General features: G+C 38.0%; 1 protein-coding gene across 13 annotated transcripts in view; it reads right to left on the bottom strand.

Annotated features, from left to right (window-relative positions):
* The window catches only part of NRXN1 (neurexin 1), a 659,042-nt gene that overhangs the window by 338,276 nt on the left and 299,012 nt on the right, over positions 1-21,754 (bottom strand). For all 13 annotated transcript variants that reach the window (XM_079298612.1, XM_079298607.1, XM_079298599.1 and 10 more), the window contains 3 exons: positions 16,327-16,449; positions 11,341-11,722; positions 10,625-10,815 (listed from right to left, as the gene is read on the bottom strand). In XM_079298612.1, the coding sequence (XP_079154738.1) occupies positions 10,625-10,815; positions 11,341-11,722; positions 16,327-16,449 (696 nt within the window). The remainder of the gene's footprint in view (positions 1-10,624; positions 10,816-11,340; positions 11,723-16,326; positions 16,450-21,754) is intronic.

Genomic DNA, 21,754 nt, shown 5'->3' on the forward strand with positions numbered 1-21,754 from the left:
GCACCACACAACAGTGAGTCACACACAACTGTTGGTAAAACAAATGCCAAGTCCTCCTGTAATAGCTCATCTTTTTTTATCCCAAGCCTCTGCATTTCTTCAAAATGAGAACTTTGCAAATGCTAAACCAAAGAAATGTAAAAGACTGAAGATGCTGGTCTATTTTCTGACTAACTAACAGAACTTATTAAGAGTTATAATCTGGCACTTATGACATTGCTGACAGGTCACTTCACAGACTTTTCTCCTTTTCTCCCTTCCTGAGAACTCTTACATGATATATGCTGGTGGGCAAAAACTCTTAACTTCATTTAACAGCTACCATTGCCTTCAAACATAAGTAGAGAGGGAATTGTGTTTATGATGGAAACAACATAAGAATACTTCAGGTGTAACTGGTGCACCTGGACCCCTTAACCAAACCAGCAGCACTCTGGTACAGGAAATTTGTGACATCAGAGAACAAGTAGTTCAGCAAGGATATAGTTAGACTTCTTTACTCCCCTAAATCTGTGTGCTTTGTGTACAAATCTGGTGTTCATTTCTTGAACAGTGTTGTAGACAAGAAATGAAAACCATTCAAATATGGTTCCATGCATGACTGATAAAAAAGAATAATAAAAGGAGTAAAAACAGCAGTGGAAGGAATTGTGGCTTGAATTTTTCATAATCCATAAAGACAATATCTCTGGAATATTTTTATATGCCTGAACAAAAGCATCTTCAAATCCATCATTCTCTCCAAGAGCAGACATTCCCCCAATCTCTTGTTGTGCTGCTTCTTTTAAAAGTACTTTCAGCTATTCTGCTAACCTCTTTCATTTTGGCAGAAGTTGCTTTGTCACGTTTCCAAGGTCACTTTGTGCTAAATCACTACCATGGCTAGGAATGAGAGTGCTTCTGTGGTGTGCTGGGGTGGTGTTATTCCCCAGGAATGAGATGGACAGCCCTGGCATACCATGGAGGATTCTGAAAACATAGCAGGCATCTCCACAACTCCTCTATATGGCACATGAAAACACAAAGGAACATCTGGCTGTGGTGAAGCCGAGGTGTCAGACACACTTTTCTCCAAATATGCTATTTCAAAATGATCAAGCATTAAACAGCTTCTTCCCTCAGGCAGGCAAAGACAAAGGAGGACTGCAAAGACTGAGAAATGCCATAGGGAAAGTCAAAAAACTCAAAAGAAAAAAGTGTTCACTTTATTCCAATCCCTCCTAAAACAGATGAGCTGCTGTTACCAGATCAATAGAAATCTCTCTGTAGTATCTTAATAAGTGCACTACAAAGTACATGGTGGAACTCACCCCAAGACAACCCACACAATCCAAACTCATGGTATTTTTAAGGCAACTGAATTGTGAAAATGAATTACTCCACACATGCTGAATTTGCACTGACTAAAAGAACAGACACTGAAATATGGGAGCCTACCTGGCCTTGATGACCTTCTCACCTCCCCAGTGTACAAAATAATCCACCTTTTGCACATTTACTTTGTGCAATAGGCAGAGCACAGTGGAGACTTTTCTTTCAAATTTCAGCAAGCAGTTTAGAAAAGGAGCTGGGCCTGAATAGTGGAGGAATGGTCCATGGTAGAGTCTCTCCTCACCTTCATCAACCCTGAGTAAACATTTGCATTTGTTCCATGTCAAAAAAGTGTTTGGTCCTTAAAAAGACATTGATGAGACATAATTGCTCTTTTTTTTTTTTTCACAAATCACGAAGCCTGCTGTGATCATAGCCCATTAATAAATTGCAGAGCAGTTGACAAAGGCTTCAAAGCTGCATTCACAGAGCTTCTGCAGCACATACGCTCCAGCATATGGCTTTCCAAACCCCCTCTGCAGCAGAGAATCTGCACTTTGCTGTGCATTCACAGGCTTGCTTGGTGCTAGAGCAAAGCATGACTGAATTTTGTCTACCACTTGAGGGAAGACATGAAAATGTAAGCTTAGTGTTTTATGTCCACTTACTCACTTCAAAAAGTCCATTCTGTAGCTTCAGTATTGATTTGTGGTTGATGTATTTTGGTTTTGATGTGACTTTTTTTTTTATTATTTTTAAGAAAAATAGTCTTTTCAAATATTTTTCCTATTGGAGTGATGAATTCTATCACTTTTAGACCCTCTCTCACCTAAGGAGGGAAAGGGTGGCTAGCTTACTTGTTCAGGCTCTGCTGAGTTATCTGTCTTTTCAAATACTTCAGGCAAGAAAGAGGCTGTTTTATGATGTGACAGGTGGTGGCTTTCATCTTTCACATTCCCTATACTGATAACCAAGAGAGGCAAAATGTTTACAGGCAAATAAAAAGAAAAAAAATTAAAGAAGAATTTCTAGGTTAGCAAGTCACTCTTTTGGGAAGGAATATAGAAACTGATCTTTTCACCCCAATTCTACACTGCTTTCAGTATCTTGCCTGAATACCCCATTAAATGTATTAGGGAAAAAAAAATAAAAAATCACCAGCACTGAAATGCTGACTTTGTGGGGTTTCTTCAGGCACCCCTATTGGCACATAGCTCATATTGTAGTTATTTGTCAAGAGAATTGAGCTTCAGATATATTTCTTCCCTTGAGTGATACTTGACTGTTCATTTTACAATTTCACTCTAGCACTGCCCTGTAGTCCACACTGACAGAAGAAAAAGGCAAAGAGAATTAAGACATACCAGAAAGAATTTACATTTGATGGGTGAACCAGGAACAGCATCTTGCAGTTTTCACTTGCCATCAATTTCCATGGCAGTCCACAGTGGAGATACAGGTGCTGCTCCACCTCCAATCTCCTGATTCCATCACACATATAACTACACTGAAGACTTTCCACAGTTCCACGTTTTTTTTCTGCCTATAAACTTTTCCTTATGCTCTGCTGGATGTGCTGTCCACCTCATGAACCTATTGGTGCTCAGATTTCATTCTTATTACAATTTTTGGCTCAGTTTAATGTTCCTCAAGGATTACACAAATGTGCCCATGTTCCACATGCAAGTAAAGCTGTGTCATAGGAAGTGCTGATGTGTGAGAAACCGCAACAACATAACAATGTCCTCAGGAGGTAAGTATTGAATAGACAAAAATAGATATTCAAAAAGTAAGTGCTCTCATCTGATGACTTCTCCAGGTTGAAATCAACTATTTGCCCAACAATCTTGTTCTCAAAAACAATTTTTTTCTCACAAGAAAAAGTTACACAAAAACATTTAACATTTTCCTAACAATAAAAATCCTCAGATTCCCAACCACTCTATTTCTCTCTGCTTATTTTTGCCCCTACTAAAGACTAGATGGAGAGCACTGGCATTGAAAAAGATTAAACTGATGTAAAACCAAAGCAGTCTGCTTGTGCAATGGACTGTGAGGAAAGTTGGTGATGCATGCTAAATGGTAAATAATAAAATCTAATTGCCATATAAATGTGTGTGGCAATCCATCTCCCACATAATCAATGCTCGGCCAATTACTCTGTGTGAGGGGGGTGGCTGTGGTGGAGAAGGGAGGCATTCAAGCACATCAAATGTCCTTCATTTCTTTCCTGTTCTCACCACTTCTGGAGACTGCACACACCTCAGAAATAGACAAAATCTAACGAAGTTGGCATTTGCATGGTGTAGTGTATTCAGATCTCCCTTCCTCTGTTGTAATTTGTTCACTCTCTGCTTTATCAGCCAGCACATGGTCTTAGCAGAGCTTGCTTTCAAAATAGTGAGGAATTCCTCTTTCCAACAGACCTACTAGACCTCAGAGATCATCTCCAAATCTCTTCCTTTGGCTAGTGCTCCACATAAAGCTACCAAACAGCTGACATGCTAAACGTTCTCATTTTAAATGCAGGCTTGCAGAGACTAATTTTTGTATTATATTTTTTTTTTTTGATCAAGACAATCACATTTAGACTCTGAGGATATTCCACAAAGCTGCCCTTTTGCAAAAAGAACTACTCAGTTAAAATACCAAGGTTAATGAGGGTTCACAGCAGCATATTTTAAAGCAAATTTAGGATGTGCTTCTTCACTCTGTGTATTTGTAGGGGGCCTAGCATGCAGTGGATACATATTTATACTAAATATACAGAGGTTTTGATAAGTTTTAGAAGCACCTATGTTTCCTCTAGTAGTCTTAACATAAATGTTACTTGGTATACCAGAAAGGCTCAAATGGTTTTCCACAATTATGGGCAGTAATAACCTGCATGTCAAAGAGCTGTAGGAATGAAGGCAAATCTCTCCAGTAATACATGTATGAAAGACTGAGAAGAACAGGGGAGAAGAGGCAGAAAACAAAACCCCTTCTCACCATCTACTGATTTGACAGACTATTGCATTGTTGTTGATTTCACAGTGCAAGCCCTAGAATATCTTTATTTAATCTAGAACTACTGGAATAGATTTTCAGTTTTTATCTTATCTGTAATTTTGGCAATTTGGATACAATTTATGAAGGCTTAGCACTACCAAAATTATTTTCACAGCCTGGTAGACATCACTGCTCTTTAGAAGCAGCATGTGAAAAATAGTTTAAAAAGGAGGAGAAAGGAATTCCTATTAGACCAGGTTGTCCAATGACCTTTTGTTGTCTACTCCTGGAACTTTTTAATAAAGGAAGTTCCAAAGAAGAGCTCTCAGTTTTAAGTCCCTTGTTTTTCCTCTGTTTAGAGTCTGCTTTCCTACACTATCAGGAAGACAACAGCTGCATTTGCCTTTGTCTACTCCAATAGGTCACACTGGGAAGATCTATTTGCTGTTGACAGTATTTGGAACTCTGTATTTGGAACAGAACATTCTTTCTGCATGAAGAACTCACAGCCCACTGGCAAGGTCACCACATGTAGCTCATGCATGATTATCTGAGAAATTTAAACATTAATACTTGCTCATTTGGACAATGTTTTTGTGCTTTTTAAAGCTTTGTTTCTCTAGTAATAAAAATACAAAGAATTACTGCTGTTGATTGAGACCTTGCAATGTAGAGAAAAATCATTTAATGAGGCAACAATAATAACTGCCTCAATATAAAACAACAGAGAGAAATATTACATGAAATTGAAACAATTTCAATTTCCACTGCTGAAACAGGAATTCCTTGTTATGATCAAGACTAATTTAGCTCAGCATGCATAACCTACTTTGACAGGCAAATGAAATATCAATAGATTAAGGACTATTACAAATCATCAATGAATATGCCAGGCTAGTAGATCTACTGATAATTTAGTTAATTGCATTCAAAGTTTACAAGGATGAATTAATTGCCAATCAAATCTTTATGCATATTATTTGGTGCATTTGTAAAACCACTGAGATGATACCAAAAATTAATGTAACTACTTTTCTTTCAGGTACTTCAGTCAAGTCTGTTTTCACAGAATTGGACAAAACAGCAAATGAAAAGCAAACCTAGATAGAAGCAGCAGCCCTATCTCAAAAGAATAAAGGAAGCTGGGAGCCAGTGAAGAGATATAGAAATAAAAGTAAAACAGACAACAAGAGATCTAGACAGGTTATTTTAATCCAAGCAGGCTGATTCTGATGTGTGCTCTAATATGAATAGCATTTTTTGAGGATGCAGTGATGTAACAGCACGGGAATAACATATGACTTAGAGTGGGCTCTAAAACTGACATTTGGGAAGGCCAGATGAAAGATGATAACAGTGAGACAAGCTGAAATTATGAATGTCAGTTCAAAATCAGGTCTTGACATATGAAATGATGCACAGGCAGTAAAAGTTAACCCATAAATATTGAGCTGTGTAGGATTTTTTTTTTTCCAGAATGGTGATTTATTTCTAAAAAATATATAGTTAGCCCAATATCAAGATTGGGATGACTGAAGATCATCTTAGAGGATGCAGAATATCTGCAAATATATTCTGTGATCTGGAAATTTTAAAACTGGATTGGATACTGAAGTACTGAAACTATCAACTCATATAAAAATTTTTAATTATTTATTATTCAGTCTTAAATAACTGCAGCAGTCTTTACCTTCTCATTTGGTAAGAGTACAATATCTCAACTTCTCATTTCAATTTATAAACAATTAAAATTATAAATATTTTAATTTTATGATGTTTTTTCCAAGAGAATTCTGATTGGATTTTTTGCAGGGCTTTTTATGCTTGCTGTTTAAAAAACATGTGAAAGCTTTGGGGATTAAAATACTGCCTTATATGTGTAGGAGAGAAGCAAGAGGAAGATTAAACCCTAGTAGGTAAGTGGATATAAAGTGTGCTTGAGGATGTCCTCCTCCTCGGAAGCAGATCATGCATCTTCAAGCACTTACACAATAAAATAATTTCTGACAGAACTACAGTTTCCCATATCACACAGAAAAAAATGTGGAGAGGAAAGAGACATTATCAACATTGTAAAACTCACAGTCTGAGAAAGGGAGACAACATTTCTTTGGCAACAGAGAGGAACAAGGATCACAAAATGGTTTGTGTTGAAGGGACCTTAAAGATCATTCAGTTCCTACCCCTTTGCCATGGGCAGGGAAACCTTTCACCAGATGAGGCTGCTCACAGCTCCATCCAATGTGGCCTTAAACACTTCTGGGGATGGAGCATCCACAACTGCTCCGGGCAACCTGTGACAGTGCCCCAATACCCTCACAGTCAATAATTTCTTCCTAATATCTAACCTAAATCTACATTTCCAGTTTGAAGCCATTTCCCCTTATCCTGTCACTACAGGCCCTTGTAAAACAGTCCTTGTCCAGCTTTCTTCCAGGCTTTCTTCAGGAACTGGAAGCCAAAATGAGGTCACCCCAAAGCCTTGCCTTTCCAGACTGAACAACCCCAACCCTCTCAGTCTTTCCTCATAGCAGAGGTGTTCCATCCCTTGGATCATCTTGGTGACCTCCTCTGGGCTGGCTCCAGCACATTCTTGTCCCCCATGTGCTGGAGCCCAGAGCTGGATGCAATATTCCAGATGAGGTCCCAGCAGGGCAGTGCAGAGGGGCAGAATCCCCTCCCTCCCCTGCTGCCCACAGTGCTCCTGACGCAACAGTCTGGCTCTGGGATGCCAGGACACATGGCCAGGTCATGCCCAGCCTTCCACCCCCAGCACCCCCAAGTCCTTCTGGGCTCTCAATCTGTTCATCTCCCAGCCTGTTTGACACAGGGGGTTACCCCATCTCAGGTGCAGCACTGGTTCTTGGTCTTATTAAACCTCATGAGAACACAATGAATCCCCTTTTCTGGCTGGTCCAGGTCCCTCTGGATAGCATCCTATCCTGAGGTGTGTCACTCAGCTTGGTGTCATCAGCAAATATGCTGAGGCTGCACTCAATCCCTCTGTCTATGCCACTAGAAAAGGTATTTAATAACAATGGTGCCAACAAGGACCCCTGAGAGGCACCACTTGTCAGTGAGGTCCATCAAGACTTTGAGTTGTGGATCACTGATGGATGCAACTGTCCAACCACTTTGCCATCCATCTAAAAATCCACTCATTACATCCACCTCTCCCCAGTTTGGGGAAAAGGGTGACCATGTCAAAGGCTTTACAGAAGTAGAGATAAATTACATCTGTAATCTTTCCCTTGTCCACCAATGTAGTCACTCCATCAGAGAAGTCAAATTCCATTCTCTCGTTTTTCTGTGCCCTTTGAGGCTTCTCAGACCCCTCAGAACATCAGAGTACAGCATCAGGTACAAGAAGCAAGAATTCCCCTCAACCCAACTTTTTCACACCTTGAATTGCAGCCATGCCAACCATCTGAGCTATCCTGAGAGCAGGAATCTGCTCATGAAATATATGAAATGAAATTTGCTGTGTAAATGTGTTGGCAGGCTTGAGCTGCACTGCTTTTGCTGTTCAGACTCATTTATCTTTACAGGTTATCTGCTAGAACTGCACCTCAGTACACTCTGCTAATTTTCCCTGTGAGGAAAAATAACACAGTTCTTGGAACCCAAACACAGAATTATTTTCACTCATTTATTTGTCTCCAATTTATAATTTACCCATCTAATTACAGCAATAATTAGGCTGCAGGATGTAATATATGTGTTTCCACAGGTAGCTGCTGAAATTGTACCAGAGGTTATGCAGGGAACTGATGTGTGTGATAATGAGTTTTCTGTTTTATATAACCAAATCCTACACCCAAAAGGAAACATATATTGGAAATTCTCTCCCATGTTTTTATGGCAGCTGTCTGCTCTCTCAGACAACTTCCATACTGTGCAGGCTTGACAACACAATCTGTGTCTTATCTTTGCACTGAATTCACTGAGTATTTGCAAAAAACATATAGTGAATTTCTTTTTCTAGGACCAAAATCAAAAATCTGGTAACTCTCCAATTATTCAGAATGGCTGTAGGTTTCAAACTATCTGCACACATTTCTGTTTTTCCTAATGATAACTCTGGTTAAGCAGAACTATTGATATCAGTAGCAGGAAGTGTGATTTTGCATTTGCTTTGTTGCTAGGGCCAAGATAGTATAGGGCAATGAATTAACTGTAACTATTTATATCAGGAAAGTAAATGGAGTGTTTATGAACAGAAACAGAAACATGACAGAAGCATGTCATTGTAAGAAACACAGATGTAAAATAGAAAAGAAGCAGTAGATAATTTCTACCAAATACTGAGGAAGGAAAAACAGTGATGAAAGGCATTTTTTTCTCCCTTTTAGATGAGGGCTAAAAACTATCAGCTTGAATCCCCTCCAAAATCCAACCAAAATTATCATGATACACACTGTGCCATATTTAAGAGAAGCTGACTGAGCAAAATGTAGTATTATACATTCAAAACAACAAAATAAAACAAGGCACACTATTATGAGAAGACAGAGGCTGAGGACCTGTGCATGCTAGACCATTTTTAGAGAGGTGCTTGCTACATATTCCTGACTGAACATTTCAGCCTTGTTATTCTTTCACTATCCACATTACCTGGATATCATCTAACACAATTACACCTTACTCTCTTCAAATCTCAGTTTATTTTACATGCTTCTCATTTCCCTTTTTTTTTTTTTTTTTTTTCTTTTTCCCGAAGGAATTCAAGGTTAGAGAACGCGGCATCTACGGATACAGTTTGACTTCAAAAGCGCAGGGCGAAAGCAGCGATTTCAAAGCGCCGCACACAAAGGGATGCTGGATTTGGCAGGCTGTCCTGGATGCTGAGCCTTCCCTTCCCTTCCCCGGGCTGTTCGGCGAGATGACAGCGCTCTCTAGTGCCTGCAGCCAGCACATGGAGAGAGCTGGATGGCTTTCCCGAAATCCACATCAAACACCCACCACCACCGGTTTGAAATACATGTCAAATAAAACGGCTGTGCTAATTATCAGATCGCAACAGGACTGTTTCTTTTTTTGTTGTTTGGTTTCTGTTTTGTTTTGTTTTTTTTTTCCCCTATCCATGCCTGATTTAACTACTATGAAAAGAGCCACACACATTAAAGGCATACACATATGCATAAGTAGCACTAGTTGCCATCTTAAAAGTGTCAGGGAACAAGCTGGATGCTTTTTGTACAGCGTCAGAAACAATGTTGAAATGTTACACCGTTCCAATTAGAAATTGATAATGTTTATAAGAAAGCAAACCTGAGAAATAACATGGCACAAATTTCAAATGCTACTTTAGGAATAGAGTGTGAGCCATCCAAAGGGCTTTATCAGAAATGCTAGATTTTTAAATAAAAGAATCTCTTATTGAAGATTATGACATATCAGGATACTGTTTTCACAGTCTTTCTTCCATTCTTAATAGCACTTTCAAGTGAGGAAAACATGTAAAATATCACAAAATCCAGCATAATTACTAAGGTCAGCTCATTATCTGTGACTCAGAGGCAGTTAAAAGAAAATCCAGCAAGGAATAAGCTCTTGATGGAATATTAATATCTACTTTGAACACCCTGGCTTTTGAAATATCATATTTCTTGGACTGTTATGAATTTTCAGTTTTCCTGCCAAGAGCCTTTTTAAAGAATGGCAAAATACACACTATCTTTCCACATGAACAGAACATACATTCTTTTGTCTGATTAGGTAGTCAGTATTTTAAAAGTGTACCTATACATCCTTTCAAAAAGATGTTTTCCTCAGATGCAAATTAGTCTTTCAGAAACACATCCATAAAACTCATTACTATCACTTATTTTAAAATATACATATATTTATAAAAAATGAAATCTAGCTGGATTTATAATATGTAGGTTTAGTGCTGTAAAACAAACTTTACCCCACCTGCAACTGAAATTATGATACATTACATATTTAGCTGAGTATTTTATGCTACTTACATAACCTATGTTCATGTAAAAATCAAGCTTTTTACATAGGCATTGTAAGCCTCCTTTAGGTTTATATGGGCCACTTTGTGTTATTACCATTTTCCTTTTTTTTGTTTGTTTGGCTTTTATTCCCATGGGATCTTCACATTTTTAAAGTTCTACCTATCTGTTCAGAGGTATTACTAAACTGGGATTGTCCAATAAGGTGATGTAATCACTTGTGATCATATTGATTATTACAAAATAAAAGGTTTCACACAGTATAACAAAATTCTATTGTACTTTACATTCATTATTCATTCTGTTTATTATTCTGTAATGGTTCTCACTGTAGATAATGTAACAATAACTGTACTTACTTTTGAGATCTAAATTTCTGGCTCCTGCTGTGCTCTGTGTTGTGATTTTAGTGTCAATCTTTACAGTGTGTAGGTTGTTGGTATCCCTTGATATCATGACATTGTGCCACTGGTTGTCATTCAGAGGCTTATTGGAACTTCCCTTGATGAGGTTGGCACCGTTTCCCAAGTCAAATACATAGTGTAAATACCTGGCAAAAGAAAAAAAATTGGAAAAGTTTCCTTTTTCTTTACATAGCAAGGGGGCAATAATTAATATGCCTAATATTTTCTATTTGCTTGTACTCCTCAGCAGAGCTGGCAAAACCAGAAGACAACAATGAATGCCAGATGGGGAAGCAACTGCCATTCCAAGAAATTGCCACTCATTTGGATGAGTTGAGGTGCAGTCCCAAGTTTCTGGAAAGCAATGAGAACTCCATGTACCAAGACATGCATACATACGTAGAGAGAACAAGAGGGAGGCTATAAACTAGCACTTCTTTGTGGCAAACACGAGAGAAGTTACACCTATTATTTACTTTCATACATTTCAGGCATCTAGCTTCATCTGAAAGAAAGAGTCACAATAAAGCACATGAAGTTCAACATGAAGAAACATTTATCGATCACATCTACCCAGTCAAAGAGGAAATCTGCATCCTAAACTTTCCCATGTATTCCTCCTGTACACACATTTGGAATGGACTGGTTTTGTTATGCTAATCCATACATACCCTTTTACTAATTCAACCACAATGAAATCATTTCCATCGCCACTGTTAAAAAGTATCAATCCATCCAGGGAGGTGGTTTTGAACTGGAAAAAAAGGTGCATAGATGTGTACGCTTGTAGCGTGGCCAGTGCAACATAACTTGCTTTTGTTTTAAAGGTTACAGGGTCTGCTATGATGTTCCTGAACCCAAATCTTGCATTTAGCTCACAATAATCGATGTCTCCGTTTTTACATAAGTCAATGTATGCCATGCCATTAAATGTGAGACTCTGTAGATGCCCAATAAAATTAGAAGGCACAGAAGACAGGTAGCGCCGTTCTGTTATTATTCCTGTTTCTATGTTGTGGAATTCCAGCCGTGTGTGATCGCCAGCCATTTGACCTTTAAACAGCAACAAGAAAACATGGGTTAGTGTTTGAAATGGGAGGTCAAACAGCACATCATGTGATTAAGTATCAGTATCATTGTCACACTTTTCAGAATGTGCAAGGCCAGTTGTTGGCTCCAAAGGGAATTCTTCCAAATTCATCCTAATTACTGGTAAATCCAGGAGTCTTTCCAAAGCATTCAGTACATTTGGATGAGGCCAATAGGAAGATTTCTAAACTGAAACAGTTTACCTGAGTACATTAAACTGCTGACAAAATCCCTCACTTTAGTTACACTTAACCAGATGTGGGGTATTACTATCAGCAAGTACAATTACTTAACATGAAGATCACAAAGGCCAATCTCAGAGCTAAACCAACAATATCAGAGGCTCATGAAAGAGAAACAGAACAGCTTGAGAGATTTTATTCCATGTGTTTTGCTTCAATGTTCATGATTTGACTAGTGGTAAGAAAGATTCCTGTTTCAGCTGTCTTAGGCACATTAATGCCAGCCCTGCTGCAAAGCCCTGTGTGACTGGAGAGCTGCTTGGAAGCAACTGGCTTTGTACCATGGGGATAAACCATGGGAGAAGGGGCAGAGCCCAAGAGATGGGCTGGGCAGAAAGCCTGCAGGAAGGGTGCATGCCAGTGTTTTGTAATCCTGGAAACAACAAGGGACTTGCTTCTGGTAGAAAGGTGGTCAAGAGCAAGCCCCACAGCCACCTTTGAGCTCTCTTTGTCATGCAAGGACCCCTGCAGAGCAAGAACCCTGAAATCTGCTGATGTAAAGCTCTTCTGGAGGAAAGGATCAGCACTGCCAGACAACTCTGCATACAGGTCAGGTAAATTTCTAAGCTAGCTACTAAATACCTCACCCAGCACATCAAAATTGTGTTCACTGAAGAGTTCCTTTTTTCTGACAGAATGTCCAATTTTTTCTATGCTTATTTTAAAGAAGTAGGGCAGTATTTTCACAGGGCTGATTCATGGTCACATTGTGTGGAATAACAGCTTCTTATTACTAATGAATTTAAACACTTGATGTACCTTTTGCAAACCATGGCCTAGATTCCCTAATTCCTTAGCTGTTTCATGTCTCTCAATGGAGTACAGAGAAGGTGAAGAGCAGACCTAGCCAGGCTGGACTAAATATTGCCATATAACTGCTCTACAAGTTGCCATAGTGGCAAAACTGTTGACAAGCCAAGTTCCCTCTGTCCATGTCCAGACATACAATTCCAAGAGCACTGCCCCAGGCTGGACTTGTCAGGAGTGGTGCACAGATCCTGGAGGAGGCTGACACAGCTGTACCTTTGTAGGTGTCATAAGCAAGTGTCTGTGGACATGTATATGACAGGAAAAAGGCAAGGGAAAGAGAAATGTTGATATCTGGGATTTGCCCAGGGAGATGAATTCATAAGAAGTTTAAATCACAGCACTGAGACACAAGTACAGACACCAGTGAAGTCAAAGGGAAAATAGCTCTGTGCGTTTTAATACCATTCAGGCACAAAAATTGCTCTAACAACTTATGACAAATATTTACAAGTAGCTTACTTAGCCTTGGGTTGAGTTCTGTAGGAGAACTTATTATTGAAAACCACCATCACCTGTGATCTGCACTCATGGGGCTGAGCACTGCAAGAGGCACCTTAACTCCCAGGGACAGTCTTCTTGATGTTCTTGTTTCTAAACATCACTTCTGAAGATACCACTTTCCCTGAATATGTCAAGCAAAAGTGGGTTCTTCCATGCAGCAATGAGTCAGGGAGCTCATTGAAAAAAGTCAAATGTGTAATTTTTGCTGGGACAAGAGCTGTATATATATATGTGTGTATATACATATATATATATGTGTGTGTTATACATATATATATATATATATAAACAGCTGAGAATAAATTTTCAGAAAGTAACATTATATATTCCAGTCTTGTATCTTGTTTTCAGATAGCATTCCAATAATGTCATGGCAAAAATCCACCAAACTTTGGCCTGTAGCACAATATCCCCACTACATCAAATGTATTTCTTTCTTGAGCATAGTAATAAAAATGTTCCAGAATCTGGGATCACATCCCAAATATTCCTGCAACATTTCAGTTCTACAAACATGCAAACAGGACTTGAGACTTCACATAATGCTCCACAGGATTTTTAAATGCAGCAATAAGTTTAAAAAAAAAAAAAAAAAAAAAAAAAAAAAAGTAGTTTGTGCTTACAGTGTTGGGCATTTGGGGATTTGATGAGTTTTGTTGTTTTTTGGTTTTGTTTTTTTTTAAGTTTGTCAGGTTCATGGAAAAACATCATACAAAAGGGCAATTAAAATTCTGTTCATAACCATAAGCTATTATGTTATCCTAACCTAGTGACCTTCCAACCACTTTTATCTTCTATACAGTCTTAGAAAATAAGGCTCATCAGTATTTAAGTATTTAAACTCTTCTATGATGAGTAATTTCTTCAAAATCACCCGCATGGCTTCCAATGCAAGCTAGTTATGACTGAATTATATTATATATCCATGCAGACATTATGTATTTGTCAAAGAGAACCAAACACAACTCATAAATGAACAAGTGATATTTTATAATCTGTAAAAATTAGAAAATCAGGCTGAATTATGTAATGGATTTTCATCCAGCTTAACCTTTCTGCATCTAATGTGGTTTCTTTCATATACAGCATAGCAAACAGAATCAGAAAAGGAAAACAATGTGTGGCAGGAGAAAGCTGGAATTTTTAGTAGAAAGTCAGTTTACTTCCTTATTCACCTCATAAAACTATAATAACCTTTCACATGAAAAATTAAGAGGTTGTATTTTAACCAAATTTCTGATTGTTGGGACATATGAATGAAAAATTTTAAGCAGTTTGGAAGGAGCACACTTTAATCTCATATGGCAACCCTTGCCATATCCTTTCAGGAAATTCAAAGCTACTATATATTAAATTCTTTTACACACATTTGAAATTTAAAATTTTAAAGGCTTTTAAAGCACTCAGTGTTGAAAAAACCCCAAAACAAGCAAAAATACTCCACCCTCCACAAACAAAAAAGCCCAAACCAAAAAATCTCACCACTTACACAACAATAAAGATATTCTTTGTAGGAAATGTGGCATTCATGGAACTAAGAGTAGAGTACCCATATTTAAAGTTCCCTCTGTTTCTTCTCATATGGCACTTTCCTCCTCACTGGTGAGGAAGGCACAGATTGGCCACACAGATTCCTACAGGGAGTTTAGGAAGTTTAGGATGTCTTTTTCCCTCCAAAATATTTGGATGAGTTTCTCCTTTTGGATTAATAACATTAAACACCTGTGGACTATGCAAATGCAGACAACTTCCAGCTTGAAGAACTGAAAGGGAATTCAAGTCAACTGGCCATTTTTGGATGTAGACACTGGGTTGAGGAAAGAATGTAAGTGTTGCACTAGAAAGCTGGACCCAGCTTATGTAACCTGCAGTATTTGTAAATTAGAACTCTGGCATGAGGAGTTTGGGAATTGTGCATTTGGATCTTGCCCTGGATTTTGATCTAAACAATGTTCTCTATGTTAGAATCTGCCTTGAGTGGCAGCTGAAGCAGCAAGATTATAATATTTTGTAGTATACTTCCTCCAATACTATAAATCTATTATCAAAAAGCAAATCAATTATTTAGGCCATCTACATTCTTGTGAAAATGACCTTAGGCATCATAACATAAACAGACTTCAGCTCTTGAAAATATATTTGTAATTTCTGATTCTAGAAGATATGTTCTTGCAACTATATTAATTATTTTTCTACCAGTGATACAACCCTCAGTGCTCTGCTGGGGTGAAAAGGGATTCTTAAAAAAGTTACAGTCCTCCTTGAAAAAAAACACAAAACATTTAACTTGCTTCCATTTAAACAAAGGTTAGGACCAATGATAAAAATTGTTTAATGCCACACAAAACCAAAGGATAATTCTAAATTGCTAACAAAAAATTAAGGCACATTCTGCTGTGCAAGAAGATGGGGCCAAAAGCCAGATTAGTTGCTATTTACAACATGCATGTAAGCATTGTCTTGAGGACAAAAACAATGTATTCTCTATTAACATTTCTGATAAATCAAACCATACTAGAACATCCTTCAAATGTTTATTAAATTCTTTCTTCCAGCAGTTGGCTTAGAGTTTAGCCCTAACCATGTGTTGCCAAAAGCATCTTGCTTGCCTTCTCAATAGTGGTGTATCAAATCACATGCATAAAAACATTAATTTAAGTCAGCAAGAAGGTTTTCATTAAATTCAATTGCAACCTTACAGCCACATTAAAATCAAGAGCAACAACACACTTCTTGTAGCAGCATTCCAAGATGCATAAGGTGAATTTTGAATCTGACCCAAGAAAAGGGGAAAAAAGCATGTTTCTCTTAGATAAAGTCATTTTACTTCTGGGTGGGTTTTTCTTTGGTAGGTTTTTTGTTTTGTTTTGTTTGTTTTTCTTTTTATTTTTTGTTTGTTTGTTTGTTTCGTTTTGTTTTTTTGGTTTTTTGTGGGTTTTTTGGTTTTTTTTTTTGTTTAGTTTTGTGTTTCCCCCCACAGTGAGACAGAATCATGGAATGACAATGCCACAGTACCTGTCACAGCCTGCTGGTCATCCACCATTAACTTTAAACCTTTTCCTCGCCGCACCACACGCACTGTGTGCCACTCATTATCATTGAGGTTATAGCCAGCAAAAAGGGTTTCTGGGCCTTTGCCTGTAGGACATGCCAAACAGTCATTATGCAATCTTTAAAGCAGTTTACATGTGAACCTCACAGAGAAAGAGAGAAACAGAGAGACTGGCTGGGCAAATGTTAAAACTCGCCAAAAGTCACATCAAGCAAGAAAATTACTAAGTATAAGCAAAATATAGAGCTACTGTATACTGCATACTATAGAACTACCACAATCAAACACTTCTAATGTCTATTTAACTATGTAAACACATTGTAAATACACCAGGTTTTCATAAATAGGCACAGTCAACATGGATTTAATTATTCACTTTTCAGTTTTATGCAGATCTTTAGGAAAAGGGATTATTGAGCCAAAAGAACTTCAAGTACGGATTTACAAGACTGGATCTTTGCTCCTTTATTAAAAATAATTAGGTGGAAAATAAAAAGTCGTAAATGTATGTGCATGAGTGTTGTATTTGTCTTAATCTATGTCTACTTTTCTGTTTAGCTTCTGTTTATTAGGATTTCTCAGAACATCATCTATTACCTGATCTAGATGACTTGCTAATATTCAGATTCAGTACATTCTGTTGTTAAACCGTATTTTCCTTTTTCATTTAATGGATGAAGGTTTGTTTGTTTTTTCTTTAAATCTGCTATTTTTGTCAGCTATTTTTGTCCCTTTCACTGTTGACCAAGAAATGAAAGAAAGAAAAACCCTGACTTTGTACTGCCATTGACATGAATAGATGATAGACCAAGTGCTGGACTAATTGATCAAAACTCATATGGTGACTGTCCAAAAGGCAAAGCTAATCTGCAATATTCAAATTACAGTCTTGTAAAACAGAGACCTCCCTGGCCTATTTTTTAGTTCCTGTAGCAGAAGAAATGCTGCCAATAACTAAAAGTTGTCAATTAAATTCTGGACTCCTCTGTGTGTGAGAAACACAGAGCTCCTGGAGCTGGTCCAGAGGAGGGCTACAGAGATGAACAAGGGACAGGAACATCTCTCTGATGAGGGAAGGATGAAGGTCTGGGCCTGTTCAGCCTGGAGCAGAGAGGGAACCTCATCAGTGTCAGTCAGTGTCTGCAGGGAGGGCTCAGAGCACAAACAAGAGGACACAGCTGAGGCTCAGGAAGTTCCACCTGAACTTCAGGAAGAGGTTCCTTACTGTGCAGGTGGCAGAACACTGGAGTGGGTTACCCAGATAGCCTGTGGATATCCCCCCTCCTCTAACCTATGTGTCAGTCTTGCCCTGAAAGGGACATGCAGCTAGCTGTGAAACTCTTCCACTTTTCTCTTGGGATTCTTTTCCATCCAGTACAGGATAACTGTGATGAGTGAGATCTGTTAATAAAATCAAAGACTAAAATCAAAGCCTCTCTGACTTCAGAACTGCACAGAGGGAAAAGGACGCTAAGAGCTTGATGTAGCTGTTCAGCATATTGGACAGTTTCCACCTCAGATGTTTTCCATCTTCTGTCAGCATTTTTTTTTAATTGCTGCTGGTTTATTGCCCTGCTTTTACATGCAACCTTTGCTATTTTGGGCATGCCAAGGGATCTCCAGGAACAAAAATGCAAAGCAAAAGCAGTGAGAGTCCCATAACACTGTTTCTCTGTGTGTTTGTATTGACACCAAGCTAGGAAAGGTGTTTGAACCCAGCAGGAGCAGGTGATTGGGGTGAACTACCAGAATCATTCTATACCCTAGATGTTTGCTTTCTTTGACAAGACCAGTTTTGCATAAAGCTTAAGGGAATAATATTATCTTTGAATGTGCTGGTATGCATGCAGTGACTAAAAATTTAAGCCATTTCTTTTAGACATTTCAATGGAACCAGCTTCTACCTAGATTTGGAGACAACAGATAGATTTATAAAAAATACTGAAATAACATGAGCAAAATCTTAGTGAGAGTCAATAGACCTGCCTAGGCACCATTTAATATTATTGTAAACATATTCACAGTTATTTGTTAGTCCAACCTCTTTTTCCTTTAAATTTTTAAAGTAGTTGAACCACTTAGTCCCATTATCTCTCTTCAGATCTCTAAAAGACCTAAAAGCATATGAAATTTTAATTTACTCTCACATTAACAACCCTCTGTAGTGTCCCTTTCGTGTAAATGTGCCTCAGTGTATACTAACATCAAATCCATTCTGGCTGCTCACATTCACAGCCAAATCTATCTATTCTCTTTTAAAGGCTGGGGGACTTGTAAACTCTTCCTGTTGTAAAATTAAATGTGTGTTTTCCTGTGCATCAGTCTATTTTCCTTGCTAGACAGTCCTAGTAAAATATCAGATCAGAACTCTGTTCCCACTGCATGCAATCCAAAAGAAGATTAAGGAGACCCCTGGTGAAAGGGCTTGGAAAAGGAAAGCCTTGGTATGGGAGCAATGCTCTGAAAAGAGTCCTGGCCTTGGAGAAACTATCCACTTGCATGGAAAAGAGACCTTTCTTTCCTGGGGTGGAACTCCAACAGAGAAAAAGGCCTTTTGAATTGTCAGAGAGAGTACAAGAAACTACAAAATAGCAAGGTCCAGTGCCCAGGGACTGTGCATCTGCCTGTCCCATAGCAAAATAGCTTTCCATGGCAGTTGAGGAGGGAGATAAGGATGCTCACCATTCCTGTGTGAATGCAGTGCCTGGGCTGCTTCCTGGCCAAGGACATGGCACACAGAAAAGCAGCAACTCTGTTTGTGAGTGGAGTATTTAGGAGAAAATTGTCTAAATACTTAAACACAAAAACATGTAGGAACCCCTTGATACCACAAGACTACCAGAACTTTAGAAGAAAACTCTTCCCATACCTGGTTAAATGGCATTGGTCAACCTGGAACATAGTTCATATTAGTACTTTCCTCACTGTTTTTCAAATATATTGACCTGAAATTAATTTAAACATAATATTGAGATCATAATGATACAGAGTCTTCTTGTGGCCTGGTTATAGTTCTTATGGTGAATCTACTATAAATTCATATCTACTAAATCATTGGCTCTCTAGTTTTATTCTGACTTTACACTGATCTGACTCCATTTAAATCACACCAGCAGAAAGTGCTCTTAAATAAGTGTATTTAAATAAGAATTTGCATACTGCCACCAGTTTTGATTTTTAAAATTGTTCTATATCTCCCACAAGAAGAAAAGCAAGAGTCCCAATTAAAAGAATATATATACACACACACACACTTTTTTTTACATGGACTGATACAATTATTCCAAACTTATGTTCCACTTCTATTTCCCATACTACCCTTCCACTGGAACTCATCTGTCTGTTTCTAGACAGGACATAGTTATTTTGCTTCACACATCCAGTGAGCATTGGCTCACTTTCTGAGCTACTGATTCTCTCAGATACTAAAACCTTAATCATAAACCTTTTCTTTCTGAGACAAGATGCAAATTGGAAAAAAATCCACTAAGTATGTCCTCTTGCTTAAATATTAAATTTATTATCAACATCTATGTTCAGCTCTTTACCTATTTTTAAAGGCTTAAATAACTAACAGATGAGATAGATATCCTCAGAGAAAAAGGATACCACCAAATAAAAGAAGCACTGGCACTTTTATGGCTACCACAGTTTGCTCAGAGTCCATCATGCCAATAAAATTTCCACAGCCATTTAGAGGCAGGTAATTGCTTGTACAAATATCCTTTTACAAAGCAAAATGCAGACTGTGCAGTCAGTCAATACAGGTACAAATCTTGATGGTGCAATTCATTATGAACTAGGACATATAAAGCCCCAAACATTCCCAGTTAAATGTTTACTTTAGCATCTAAAGCTGAGCTTACTTTGTTGTCATAACCTCAGCTGGAACTTAACAACCTTTTCAAAATAAAAGAAAAAAGTATAAATTTCCTGAAGAAAAAAAAAAAAATCACACTTCCAGTGCACTGAATATTCTAAGTTTCTCTGGAGATATCTATTCTCTTCACTACCTTATGAGGAGCTTATTCAGCCTAATTCAAGTGCTGAAGATTTGCTGAATTGCAATGAATCAGTCAATGAACTTTAATACACAAAATTTTTCCTGTTAAAAATATCTATCCTGTGATACTTTACTTTTAACCGATTACTTGAGCAGAACTGATGATTTTGAAATTAGATACTAGCTCTTGCATGTAGCAAAACATGTTCAAAATGAGTTGTCTGAATTTGTTTCTCACAATGCCATCCACCACTACCATTGTCATGTACCAAAATGCTTGGAGCATTCAATTCTGCCATCAAAATAGATATGAAACATGAAATATAGAAAGAGGCGCTATAAACAGAGACTAGGAAGGAAGACTGGGTGGCTCATTGAATGCTATACTAACCAATGGAACACAAGCCAGATACAGGCAAATCACTACTTTTTATTTATTAGTCAGCATATGAAAGATCAGTGGTTTCAGCCTGGTTTGCTAATGGAAAACTGTGCATACTACAGCTATCAGTTTCAGGTGGCATATAGACAAAAAGACATTTGGACAAGAAGACAAAACCCTGAGATCAATTCACTTAATAGACAATGTTTCTTTAAGTCAGGGTTGTCAAGATTTTAGCTAAAATAATAAATATTTTATGATTCAGCTTGCTATATATGGACAGCTGCATGGGTCTGAGAGACACCCATGAACATCATTGCAAATACCTGGTGCAGAACAAGAGGACTCTGTGCCATCTCAGCTATCCTGCTTTCCAGAGTAAATTTTACATGCCTCTGGTTGAGGCTTCTGCTCCAGCACTCAGCCAGACTCACAATCTCTGTGCAAACCTCATGAGGCATCTGCATTACATATCAGGCTGCAGCACAAAAAGTTCAGGAGAGATTCCTCCACAGTAAAACACAGAAACACAAGACATACAGGGTAAGGCATCTTAACCTTCCTTCTCCTTTCTGTGGCTGGCTGCAGAAATGTTACTGGCTTTCTGAAACACTCATTAGCACAGCTGATCTTAAAATGTCAATTAATATAGAGAATCAACTGCATTTTAAATGACTGTGCCTGTATCATGCCAAAATTATCTGGCTGAACAGTTTTCTTGCCAACAGAAAAATTACATTGCTTTTTAAACATCAGAATGTGTATCAGGTTATCATTTACAGCTAATTGATAGGATAGCTTGGAAAAAAAAAAAAATTCTAATTGAAAGCCAAATAAATTTTGTCGACTGTATTTTCTCCCTAACAGACTCATATGGAAAATTCCACAAGAATAGCACATTCACTGAATTGTATCAAGAAAAACATATCAATCTTGCATCACTTGATCCAAATGCTTCAGCCCACAATAGTTTTATTATAGTCAAAATTGCTTTTGGCAATTGGGG

This window comes from Erithacus rubecula, assembly GCF_903797595.1.
Source record: "Erithacus rubecula genome assembly, chromosome: 2".
Lineage (NCBI taxonomy): Eukaryota > Metazoa > Chordata > Aves > Passeriformes > Muscicapidae > Erithacus > Erithacus rubecula.